Raw genomic sequence first — 13,647 nt, 5'->3', positions numbered from 1 at the left:
TATTATTTCCTATAAAACTGTAAACATCTTTATAGGATAGCAAATCCATAACAGTAGATGGAGTGGACCACTTCAGCCAGCCTAAGCCAGGAAAATTCCAGCTTACTTGCTCTATATTTGTAACATACTTGGCAAAGACACTCAAAGATGAGTTTGGGGGAAAGTTTATTCTGCCACCGTGTGTGGCAAAATATCAGCTACTATTGCCTTCAATTTATTACTCACTGTTTGCATTACCTTATGGTCTGGGAGTCCTGGAAGGGAACCTTATTAAGCCAAACAGTGAATGCACACAGGACAAAGAACAACCCAGATCTAAAGAGCTTATAGTTCAGCACTTTTAGGAGAATTACTTTAATTAAGTAAATCCAACAGGAAAAAAAGAGAAAATAACTAACTATTGCCAAAATTTTTCAACCAAGAGGCCTGAAATCCAGAGCTTAAACCCAGATTTAGTCTCAAAAATAAAAATGATAGATCTAAAGCCACCAGAAATATAAGTTCCTACTGAAAGCCTTGTAAGCTCTCTGACTTAAAAACCCATGAATGCAAACAAAATCAGACTCACGGCCAAGAATACAGACTGACACTCAAACTCTATTCTTAACAGGTCTTTGGCCTTTCCTCCACCTACTTAAGCCATATATTAAAGCTAAGTGTTGGCCTAGATTTCAACCTAAGTTCCACCAGTTTTATGAATTTACACCCGAGTCTCAACATCACTGCGCAGGAGCTGCTGCTGACTTCCCTCTTTAATCATCAGTGATAGTCCTCTGTGTGTGTATGTTTGCACATACACATGGGGGGGCGGGGAGAAGGGATGAATCTCCAATGTCGAAAAATCAGCTGAATGCTGCACTCCCACACTGAGTTTGGCATACGAAAATCATAGGCTTTTCACAACCCTCAGTTATATTATTCATGCAGAATGCACTCAGCTTTCTATTGTTCCTGCTCTCATTGTTTATAAATGAGTCTTTGCTTCATCTAGGGATGGAAGTTCCTTTAAGTTTCCCTTAGTAAAAGTACTTGTGTAATGAGGTGCAGTGCTAGTGCTCAGAGGGTTAAAGAAGTTTCTGGAAATGTTTGTGCTTCTGAAAAAAACAATATTTTCTTTCTTTTTTGAAGGAAAAATGAACAACTGGAGCCAGTTGATTTGTTTCGGCCAACCTGATACACGGGTTCCTAACTGCTTCCTAAATGTTTTGGAAAATAACTAAGTTCTTCATTTTGTTCTCTGTTACTGCAACATTTGTGGAGGAAATTTCTAAATATGTTAAGACTCTTGCTTTTACACCTCACTTAAACATTCCCAGCACTACCACATTAAAAAGAATGACCCTGAGACATGGTCTTCAAATGTTGTGCATAGCGTAAATATTGTTTTCTCGTGACAGGACATGAATTGTACCAGAAACTGCTGGTCCCTTCTGTTATGGGCAATAGAGCTGCAGAAAAACATATAACCCCTTTGCCTACCAATATTGCGAATTTCATGATTTAGCTTGTTTGACAGTTCAGGCTGTCATCATTAATCCTGGTGGTTGTGCAAGATTCTGATGCATTCCCCCAGCTTAGAGTTTTTTCAATCCAATTTCAGCTAATAAACAGTGGACTGAATTGCAAAAGAAAAAAGTAAGTTAATCATGTGGCAACTTAATTGCTTTTGGCTTCAGAGGACATTCTTCTGTTTTGGGCCTAATATCACAGCGTTTTAAAGGTAGGTGGGACTGTGTCTTTTACTCCTCCATTTGTGGTACACTTTCTGTTTTTAAAGTTCAAAGGACTTCTTTTATGCTCCTAATAAAGCTGAGATATTGCAGATCCAAAGGGGACAACAGGCAGACTGTCACCTGACATACTGAAAACAGAAAATTGGAGTCATATTCATCCATCCATCCATCCATCCATATTTTGGAATGAAAAGAAACTTCTGTTTTGAACTAAGGACTCAAGAAACTTAACAGTTTGCCAGTTAACGGAAATACATTTACATTTAACTACTGTTAAGCAAAGAAACAGTTCCATCTCTTTCAAAACCCATCTCCTGTCTACTTGCAAATATCAATGGACTTTATGATATGGATGGGTTTTGTCTTTTTAATATCAGCCCCTAACATATTAGCTCTTAACAGAAGTTTAATGAAACCATCCCCAAGAGCAGTATCTCTAAGACAACAGTCTCCATCTTCTGTGGGTTCTCCTAACACGATGGACTGCCTTCATCCGCCCCCTCCTCTTCTCACCTGCTTTTCTCCATCTGGCCAGATTCTGATTTTTATCACACCAGTGCAAACTCTGGATAACTCCAGTGAACTCCAGGGAAATATATTTCTGGATTTACACCTGCCTAGCCAGCAGAAAATGTAAATTGAGCTGAATAGTATTTAGTTTGCTCATAAAAAGCATTTTTTCCCTTTAATTTATCAGAAAAAAACAATGAAGTCTAGATTCTATTTCTCATACCCATCTTCAGTAGTACCGCATTCTTCAACAGACCCTATTGAAAAAAGCCACTCACAGACTTTTTCACTCAAAACACACAAGCGGAACTTGGTCTGCAATTAGTAATGGAGAGAACAAAAAGTATTTCTTTCAACAAAGACAAGCACTATAGGTCATTTGAAGGAGTGACAGTAGTGCAGTATTTCAATTGGTTTTAAAACAACAGTTATTTTTTTATATATTTGCAGTTTAAGTGCCAGGTTTTGTCTAAGAAGAAAGAAAAAAGATTGCAAATGTTCCTGTCACTGCTATATTCTAATTAGTTTTAGAGGAGTGAAAGACGATAGATTAAAACAACCCCATGTAACAGTGGAGAGTAAATAACCTACAAATCTGGAAACTTGCCTGTGTGCGCAACGAGGACTAGCGCTGAGTGGAACACATATAAGGAAAAAGTGCATTGAAAGAAGCTGGGGTTGTTTTTAATTTAAATCCATGCCTATTCAAAACAGTCATATCTGAATTTCTAAGAGCAAGCAAAATCACTATGCATTTACCATACTAAATGCCTTTTTCATCAACTAACAAAACAGAACAGATACAAATGAACCAATCAGGGATTTCGAGTGAGCTATCAGTGTTAGAAAAGCTACTCTGCACATTCCAGTTGAGTCACCACAGAGAAGTAGGAAAAAAAAAGGGGGGAAAAAAAAGGGGGGGAAATAAATTACTGTGTGCAACTCCATCTGCAAACTGCTTCTCCCGCACTGGTATGTAATAAAATGTGTTGCTAAGATACAAGCTGCTAAAGAAGTTCATTAAAGGACACTTTAAACAAAGCTGCCAGACTCTTTTCCCTTTAAAGACTGCTTATTTGGTTCTGTCCCTTGTGTTTATAATTAGATCCTCTATATGAGAGATTGTGCTCCATTCAAGCCTACTCAGCAAAGAATGTTAATAAAATAACGTAAATAAGGCACTGGCTTAGGTTATATATATTTATGGGCTACGGAGCTGTTGATAGAAATACATCTGGATTCCACTTGTATTTTTAAATGCAAAATAAAGCTTTTCCAAGTAGCTTCTCCCCAAGCTGGAGAGCAGAAATGTCAGCTTCTACACCCAGCACCACTAACCTAACTCTTAGAAAATACTTTCAGGCAAAGAAAACTGGCTTCTTGCCTAAAGTTTGGAATTTCTGAGATGCCTCTCATATAAGCTTTTATGTGTGAGCCTTTGTTATCTACACTGAAATAAAGGCCAAGATTGTTTATGTCCTTCACCTGGCAATCTTTTTCCATCTGTATATGAGTTTCTAGATGTGTGTTAACTATTTGCAGAATTTCCTTGATCTTAATGTATTAACGACACAAGTAAGTCTATTTTGTTACATTTTATTGCCAGGAAAGATATGTTATCAAAGAGGTCTTTATCTGACCTTATATAAAATACTTCTAGTCTCCCTAGTAACGTTTTCGTGGTAGGTGTATTTTGGCTTTTGTTTTGGTTGAAGGGAAAGGAATGGGCAAGGCTTACTTTGCATTCACTCATTGTGGTGAAATTATATCTAAAGAAATAATTTCAGCATTTATCTGTTCAGCACTTAATAACACATGAGATGCATAAATCACAGATGAGAGTTAGTATCAGTGATTATATAGGAAATGTTACTTGTCACTTTGTAACCTGCATCTCATATTAAATTCTGTATCACAGTCCCCAGTATGTATATATTTTTAATTACATTTTCAGGCTCATTTACATGCGCATATTGGCTTTCTGCCTGAATGATATCAAAGAGAAAGACCTTATGCTCACACCGAACCACACACACACACAAGCACATTTATACACAGAGACACTCAAGTATGTACATTTCTGAGAATGGAAGCTTCTCTTGCCTGTCTCATTCTTAGAAAAGCTTCAGTTCGCCAATAAATCTTTAGGCAATCTTAGCTGATTCAAAGCGCTTTACAAAAACGGAAAATTACAGAAAATGCAGGTTAATCTCTGCTGCATGTCAAAAGTATCAATGATTCTCACTTGACTCATGTTAATCAAAATGTAATATACATTTTCACTTTCTGTAACCTTGTAAGATTTGTCATCAATAGCTGAGTTTGTGCAGAAAGGCTATTCTATTCCTTCTCTCTGGATAAGAGGTAAGCTACATCACAAAGTACCAACATGATCAAGCTAAATCAATATGGATGGGAAAACGACCTATATACTATATAGATTTAACTTCTGTTTCAAGACCAATTGTATGCTTCGCTTGATTAAATGCAAGCAGTCAGACAAACTTTCAGGTGAACACCCTGTTCTTGCCACAGCTTCAACACCCAGGCTCTTAGGACCAAATTCCAACTCTGAAAATAAGATTACCTCTCAAAAACTCAAATTAACACCACCCATCATATCTACAGAGTTCCCAGATACTTATTGTTTTGATTTTACTGCAGCCACATTTGGAGCCAGTTCTCTGGTTTACTTTCATTCAGTCAAAAGGGTCATTTTTTAGTTTAAACTCAGGCATATATTTAACTCCTCCATGGGTTAAAAAAAGAAAATACATCCTCCTGTTTTTCCACTGTCTCTGTATATTAACCAGAAGGGTCTGCCTGTACATGTGCAAAAAAGCCCTGTGGTACATATTAGATTTCAATAGATGCTTACTATTGGCAGTTGCAGGTTGTAGCTAGAACTAAGCCGCATCAGCAATTTCATATGACACTCTGGAAATTGCTACTACATAACAATAAGTAGCTGATTCAAAAAAGGGGGGGGGGGGGGGGGGGGAGAGGAGAAAGCATGTTTAAGGAAGTACATTTTGGCTCAAGAAGAACATTTCCAAATGAAAAAGTTGTACCACCTTAAGATAAAAAAAAAAAAGATATACATACATTTATATACATGCATATAAGGGAAGTGTGTTTAAGGTGATTCAACGAGGGCTGGATAGACCAAATATGAGTATGTTAGGTTGAAATAACTGTCTACTTTAATGGCAGAAAGACAAATTTGCATTTCAATTAGTCCAATTCATTTTTTGTTCTTCTTTGTTCTTATCTTAAACTTGCAGCCCATTTTCATACTTCCCTTACCTCCAACTACTCTGCGTGTACAAATTGCCCTCTTTGACATCGTGGGCACACATACACCATTTACCACGGCCTTGTCTTATTGATTTGCAAACTTCTACCCTTTAACTCTATTGATTAGAAATTGTGTTGATGCTTCAGATTTTGTTTTGGTGGGCAGAGAGGAGAGGGAGGTATCATTTTATAATCAAGTACAAATATACTGCATATTTTATCTTTGATCACAAAGAGAAAGGCATAGAGGGAAAAGTTAAAAGTAACTCTGTATTAACATGCCTTTATACGCCTTCATGCTTTCAACTTGAAAATCAAATCTGGAATGAGATGAAAAGGGATTTTCTCTACTTGAACGTACCAGAAGTATTTAGAGTGATGCAGTATCCCATTGGAAATGTGATTTAAAATCACCATTCAAAACCCCTTGTCTACCATCATGCTATGGAAAGGAGACATTTAGAGACATATTCCCTTTTTCTTCCACAAGCAGAATGACTCCATGGACCAGATCCTGAAATAAGGTGAACTGGTATAAACATCTGACATGATACACTGTTCTGGATGAGCTGCACCCATGGCGTGAACCAGTGGAGAATTTGTTCCATTAAACCAGAGCTCTGGACAAAGACTCCTGCAGAAGCACCGCTTTTAACTGTCCAAGCATCTACTAAAAAATGAAAACAAATTCTAACTCCAAGACATAGAGTTCCTATCTAGCACTAAAGTTTCTTTGAAAGGGTGTCTCTACCAAATTATCGTGTACACCTGAACAAATACCTGTTTGCTGCAAGTATAAATTAGATATTTTACAATGTGTAACAGGTAGCAAGTACCATTAGTGTAAAACCAGAAGTGAAATAAAAAGGTATTGTTGGCATAATTCCTTTTTCTGAATAGACAAAGGCATTGTAAGGAAAAAATTGCTAAATCACAGGGATAATCATCATAGCCAGCTCCTCTAATGAGGCATCATGGGATTACTGGAGTTATTATAAGAGTCATCTTATTGAAGAAATTCAAAGTTAATTGAAATCAATTGTACTGTTCTGACAGCAGGTGTTTTAAGTGGCTAAAATATCAAAGTGAACTCTTTAAAATGGTTAGAATGTAATGTTCACTTTTCAACTCTTAGCCCTGCCAAGCGATATACTGTACAAGTACAGAAAAGTGTACAGTCAAAGAAAAATGCTGGAATGAAGTAGCATTTCACATGCCAGTCAAGCAGCTACCAAACAAAAGGTGGTTCTAACCCCCTCCAGTACACATTTTCATTACGGATGTGCAATTTCCATGAATCTTGTAAGGGCAACCTAATGGAAAGCAGAAAGCCACAAGTATACATATTTCCATTGTGTTTCACCTCTACGAAAATGTCCTTTATTACCCTTTTTCCCCAATATGAACAGGGAATCTCAATATGGTATTACTGAAAGCACAAACAGAATGCTAGGATTGCTATTATGCAAACTATATTCCCAAGTTTCTCCTCCAAGGAGCTGAAGGCAAATTCTTCCCTAGTTTTGTCACTTTTTCTACAGATGGCAAAGCAACCAATAAATTACTAGCTGATTCTAGCAATAAAAAAAAAAAAAAAAAAGGAACTGAAGCTTTCTGAATTACAATCCAGAACTAATCTTTACTTTGATCCAGTAAGTTCATTTGATTCTGCAGTTGTTCAGGTTTCCCAGCAAAGTCAGTGGGGCCTCAACGTGTGGAAGAACTGCAAAGTCAAGCCCATATTTAATACCTGTTGTCTTTGTGTTTAAAGACTCAACACAGTGATTGAAAAGTTTAATACTTTAACTGGGAGCTCATCACCCTGTCTCCCTTGACTTCAGCGAGTCATACATAGATGCAATTCTTGCCACAACAAACAGGAGTGCTGGATGTACCTTGGGACAGAGTTTGACACTAGGTTCAACTTGATTTGGAAACACCTTTCAGGTTTTACCTCAGTTTTCACTGAAGCTTATAACCCTTATTTTACTTCAACAATTTTGAAAGTACCCAGCCGTATGACATACTGAGCTTTGGCAAATGTCAATAATTTACCCTTTAACATGTGTAAACAATGCTGCCATTTCCAGGCACAGCACAGCATGAATTTCAACAAACCAAAGAAACACTTCCTCCTTTTCCCCAAAACAAAGATGCAACATCAGTAAAACCAGACATCTTGAGCTAAATCATTTCCAACAACTTGCATAAGAACTGTACTTAAATTCTAAGAAGTCTAACGCTTTCCACAAACAGGCTTTGCTAGTGATCACCACAGGCAAAATACAGTCAGCGATTTAATTTCAGATATACTACCCAAAAATACAAACCAGCAATAACACAGGCTGGGAGACTCTGCCTGAAACTAATGTTGATTTTCTGCATAGATAGTAAATTATGGTAAAGAAATGAGGCAGTGCACAAGTGAATGGCATATACATAATGTCTTTCAGGAAGACATATTTTTATTACTGCGCTCCAGGACAGGCTGTCTGAATTCAGAGTTCATCGCAGTCGAAAATATAGTAGCCCACACATGCTCATTGTTAATTTTTAAGACCTGGCTTACCACCTAATACTTATGCCAGTAACAACTTCCAACTGGAGGTTAAAGGTTTGTATATTTCTTTGTCTTGATCTATTAATTAATAAGAGACAACTTTCTAAAATTAAAACACTCTTGATGACTCTTTAAGGACATAAAGAAAGCAAGAAACACATGCAGCAGAGCACCTCTGGTGTGCTTTTAAGGCCAATGCTGGCTCTTATGATAGCTCTTTATTTACATATAAATGCTTGTTGCTTGACAATTTAGATAAAAATGTTACCGCTGCTCTGCATGTGCTGTAGATTGAAGGTGTAAAACCACTGGACCAACTAATGGAGTCTTCACACATCATATCTTGTTAAAGAAGAGGTAACCCACTCTCAAATGCTATTACAATTCATCAAAACTATAGTATACGAAAGATACACTTCTAACAAAAGTCTAACTTTTGTCCTTCTGAGTTAGATGCCAAATTAAGTATTGACTGAAGCTGCAACTTTTCAATAATGAAAATGATGGCTCTACAGTACTTATTTGAAAACAATGAGAAAATACTAAAACTACATTTATTTCCATATTCCTCTAAACCATCAACATAAAAGAAACATCCATGACTGGCCAGAGATCCTTAATTAGGTTGCAATATAAAATCCAACTGTGCATGCACCAGAAGTTCAGTTTGTCATTCAGTTCTTTCTGTCTTTATTTGTAACTTTCTGGAAAAGGAAATATTGCCACAAATGCCAATGGCCACAATGGAAAACTGATGAATAGGGGTATTGAAAGATAACGCTCACTACTGCTATATTTCTAACAGATGTGGATGACGTGATCATCCATTCATTTTACTATCTGTTTCATCATCCACATGTGCAGTTTAATTGAAATGCAATTTTAGCATCTTTTGTATTCAGTGCATGCACAATCAAAGGTATACATTATTGAATTATGAATTAGTTGTGCCCAAACAAATCTTCGGGGTGGCAAGGAGGGAAGGAATGTAAATACATATGTAAAAATAACCTCCCTACTTACACTGCCTACTTAAGTTAATATCAGTGTTTTGGTATAGCCACAAAAGCAAGAGCTTGAAACTACTAAACGGCTCCAACGTTAGCCTATCTATTGTCTCAGTAGCCTTCAGTGCACTTTCTTCATGCCCTCAAGGACCGATAGTTCACGTATAAGCCATTACCTAAGGAGCAACTACTAATTATAGCAAGTCTGCAAAGTTACACAATGGTCAAAGGCTAAGACCTGCAAATTCATTTCACTTGTGACCCAAGAAAGATTTCGGTTTAGGCCTCCAGAGGTGGCAGTCTGGAGCAAGGGGACACCACATCACCAGCTAGTCTCTTATTTAAAAGCTCTTGTTGCACAGGATGTTGAAATCAGTAAAAGAAATCTAGGGTTTTGCCTAAAAATAGTAGGTTTCCCGCCAGGCCAAATTTGCTGTTTACAGAATTTTAGTATTTTATGTTTAATTACTTCACAGCTTATAGATTTATTTATAAGATTACGAGAAAGGCAAGTCATAAATACACGACGACTGTTTACTAGTTAGCTTGGCTTATACATAAATATGTTGCGGAAGCTTAGCGAAAACCTTTTTCACCAAGCTGAATCAGAACATTCAAACTGTATTTTCAAATGTGTCTCTCTGCCTTATCTAAATTCCAACATGACACATAATAAATAGCTTCTCATTTACTATCATCATAAAAATTTAAACAGCCTTGAAATAGTTGCTACAATACAGGGGAAAATGATCAAATGTATGTTCTAAATACCCACTTAGAACAGTAAAACTATTTCCATATTGAAGAAAGAACACATAAAGATGCATTGTTGCAGTAAAGGCTGTTACCTTGTTTAAAAAAAAAAAATCTTCTACTCAGTGTAGTAGTATTAGAGTCAACAACTTGCTGTTTTACACTGCAAAAAAGGACTAACAGCCCTTAGCTATCATGTAGTGTCAGATTTGCTTTAAAAAAGAAAGTATCTGATTTGATTCTATACAGTGATTAAACATCTTTGTGCTCTGCTGAGTAGGGTATTCTATCCCCTCCCCCCTCCAAAAATGGCATCAAAGCAATCAAAATGGTAATGTTCAGCATGAATGGGGCCCCATCCCCCACCTTCAAACTCTGCAGACTTTTCTCCATGTTAGAAGAAACCAACACCCCTTCCTCACAAAATGGAAGCTTCCACTACCAAATTGAGAGTGCTGACAAATTCTGATTACAATAAACTGGGAGGAAAAGGGTGGCCTATAATCACCATCACCTATGGGCACAGATTATATATGCAGGGATCACTTTTCAACTTTAACCACAACTCCAGCCAAACAAAACAAAACAAAACAGAAAAATCAAAAAAAAAAAAAAAAAAAAAAAGAAGGGGAAAAAGGGGGTGGACTCGCACACGTGCCCCCTTCCCCTCTCCCCCGGAGGTCCCTGGCCGGGAGAGAGGCGCCGGCGTTGGGGCCGGCAGCCCGGCGCCCCGCAGGCGCTGTCCCCGGCCCCGGTGCTGAAAGGGCTGCTGCATTCCGGAGGAACGGCGCTCGCTGCCGCCGCCGGCGGGGCCAGGAGCCGAGGGACCGGGAGGGGAGCTCGGCACAGCCGCGCCGGCCCCCCGGGGAGAAGGAGGCGGCGGGGGGGGAGGGTGGTGAGGACCAGGGGGGTGGAGAGGGAAAGTTCACCCGGGGGGGGGGGGGGGGGGCTCAAGCCGGCAGATCTCCCGGTGGCTTTGTCAACTGCCCTTCCTGCGCTGGAAGTCCTGAAAGTGGGGAGAGGGGCCGGGGGGGGGGGGGGGGGGCGGGGTGTGCGGATAGTTGGGCGAGTGTGAGTGCGAGTGTGCGGGCGTGAGTGTGCGCCCGGCGGCGGCGGCGCGGCCGCTGTCCGCGGTGCTGAAAGCCCGCCGCCCCCCGCCGCGCCCGGCAACTTTCCTCCCGGGGGGGGCGGGGAGCGGGTCACGGGCGGAGCAGTGGGCCCGGGGGTCACTCGGCACAAAAAGAGAGATGAGAAAGTTTGGGGAGGGCGGGGGGGGGGAGGGGGAGGGGGAGGGAGGATGGAAGGTTTCTGGTTTGTTTTGTTCCCCTCCTCCGGTGGGGTTTTTTTTTGGTTGGGTTTTTTTTTTCTTTTTTCCCGGCAGCTGAAACAGGTTAATCTGTTTTTATTCGTATTTTTGGAAGGGGGAAAAAGTGAAAGTGCCTAAGTGAACTCGAATCAAAAGCTAACACGTCAGATCAGACCAAGGGAAGAGAAAGGCAAGTGGGGAGAAAAAAAAAAAAAGAAGAAGAAAAGAAATAAAGTGATCAATAAATATCAGTTTTGTAATCAAACCCAGAAATGGCTCCGAACTGGGCTCCAGCCCCCTCCCTCCCAACTCTTGCTCTGCACATTACACGGAAGTGCACAAAGTAGCCCAAGACAGGAGAATTTTCCATATTCCTAAAACATGTCGACCAACTCAAAATGGACGCCTCATTTTTTTTTTTTTTTACGTTTTAACTACTGCTTATCTTTTTACTACTAGTACTAAAATCATTCTTTCCCCCGGCAAGACATCTGAGAATCCGACCTCATTTTGAAAACATGCATTTTCTTACTTTACGCTTAGGAAAATGGATGTTATATTCTCTGCTGTCGGTATTTTTCAGCTAACGCAGACACTTTTCGGATGTTTAGATAGTGCATCGTAAAAACAAGAAGAAAAACCAAACACAACTGAATCGATCTGTTCCTTACTTGTTTCTCATTAAGAGCTGCTATTCTTGATTGCCTTTCATGGATTTGTTTCTTAAGATCCCCGTTCTGCAAAAACGGCAATAAGATGCATATTAAAGGCAAAGTGTAAACTAACCCCTGTAATGAATAAACTTGCGATCTAGAAATTGTTCAAAGGCAAAACCATTCCACCAAAGCCGTACGAAAGCATGCACACACAAAACACCCTCCTTAGTAAGAAAGCTCAGTGCAGACTACAAAATGAGATCTCTTACTGATAAAGTTTCTCATCCTGCTGTCCCAGCACAACTGCGCTTATTACAGCAGGGATAAAATACTGAAGAAGAGAAAAAAAAGGATCTGCATTTACCTGTGGATCTTGCTTCATCTGTGCAACTAGTTTCTATAAAAAAAAAAAATCACCCCCAAAAAAGGAGGAATTAGAAACTGTTTCAAGTTTAATGGATTTTTTTAAATGTATGTATGTGTGTGGACGGGGGAGGGAGGGGGGTAAGGAACAAAGAGGCAAGTAAACACTGCGAGTCAGTTTCAAGCAAAGCTCATAAATATTCAAGTCTCGTCCTAATCTCTCCAACACACACACACACACACACTCGCACACACTCACTCACACTCACGCACACGCGTACACACACACACACACACGCTCTCACACAAGCACCGACCGCAACGTTAACTCCGCATCCCCACACCACGCACACACACACACACAAAAAAAACTCAGCCAAACAAGCCGCAAAACTACTTTGGCGAAGTGCTCGCCATTGCCGCGGGGGGCCGGGGGGGCCCGGGGGGGGGCCCCCGCCGCGGCCCCGGCCTCCCCCGCCGCCCCGGCCGCGGCCCCGGCCCCGCTCCCCCCCCCTCCCCTGATCGATAGACCCTGCGACAAGAAGCAAAGGCTACTTGCTAAGCATGCAACACTGGCTCCCTTCCGATCCTCCTCTCCCTCTAAAAAGCACCGGGGATAGAAGAGCATTTTTTATTTGCTTATTATTTTATTTTTTTTACCTGATGACATTGGATTTCCACTTTTAACGCCTCTTGCAAGCTGTGTAGCTCCATCCCTGCAACTTGCCAGGCACTTTCCTGCCACTTTCAGATCCGAATGAAGTTTTTTTGTTTGTTTGTTTGGTTTGGTTTTTGGTTTGGTTTTGTTTGGCTTGCTTTTTTTTTTTTGCTCCCTTTCTTTTCTTTTTCTTTTTTTTTTTTTGGCTTTTTTTTTTTTCTCTCTCGCTTTTTGCAACCGACCCGCCAGCCAGCCAGGCAGCCACCCCTCCCTCCACGGAAAGAAAAAAAAAAAAAAAAGTAATTAAAAAAAAAAAGGAAGGAAAGAAAGAAAGGCCAGGAAAAATTAAAAAAAAAAAAAAGGAAAAAGGAATGGCAGTAACGACAACAATAATCTTAAAAAAAAAGCGACAACAACAATCGAAAGAAACAACTACTCAGTCTGCAAAGCAAGTTCTTTGCCTCTTTGCTGGGGACACAGACTCATCACTCACTTTCCGCCAAAGTAGGGGGGCCCCTCCCCCCGCGCCCCCGCCCGCGCGCCCCCCCGCGCCCCCCCCGCCGCCCCCGCTCCGCCCCGCAGCCGCTCCGCCGCCTCCCGCCGCCCCGCCGCCCCCGCCAATGGGGACGGCAAAGGGCTGAAAACGGGAGGGACTATATTTCCTCGGAGTGCGCGCCTTGATTTCACTTTGCCTGGGGAAAAAGTTGTGCCTCGGCTGTCAATGCTAATTCGGCGGTGCCCGGATGGAGCGCGGGGGGTTGGGGGGGGGCGGTGGGGAGGGAGTGAAGGCTTGCGGCCCGCGCA

The 13,647-nt window shown here is 40.6% G+C and overlaps 1 protein-coding gene across 1 annotated transcript in view; it reads right to left on the bottom strand.

The window, feature by feature from the left end:
- Positions 1-13,396, bottom strand: part of PHF21B (PHD finger protein 21B) — a 165,052-nt gene extending 151,656 nt beyond the window's left edge. Inside the window, exons 1-3 of the mRNA XM_069806934.1 lie at positions 12,846-13,396; positions 12,187-12,219; positions 11,838-11,903 (exon numbers count right to left, since the gene is read on the bottom strand). Coding sequence (XP_069663035.1) covers positions 11,838-11,903; positions 12,187-12,219; positions 12,846-12,899 — 153 coding nt within the window. The 5' untranslated portion in view covers positions 12,900-13,396. The remainder of the gene's footprint in view (positions 1-11,837; positions 11,904-12,186; positions 12,220-12,845) is intronic.
- Positions 13,397-13,647: the final 251 nt, after the last annotated feature.

This window comes from Haliaeetus albicilla, chromosome 19, assembly GCF_947461875.1.
Source record: "Haliaeetus albicilla chromosome 19, bHalAlb1.1, whole genome shotgun sequence".
In the NCBI taxonomy this organism is placed as follows: Eukaryota; Metazoa; Chordata; class Aves; order Accipitriformes; family Accipitridae; genus Haliaeetus; species Haliaeetus albicilla.
The sequence above is the reverse complement of the archived record's forward strand: the minus strand, read 5'-3'. Positions and strand labels throughout refer to the sequence as shown.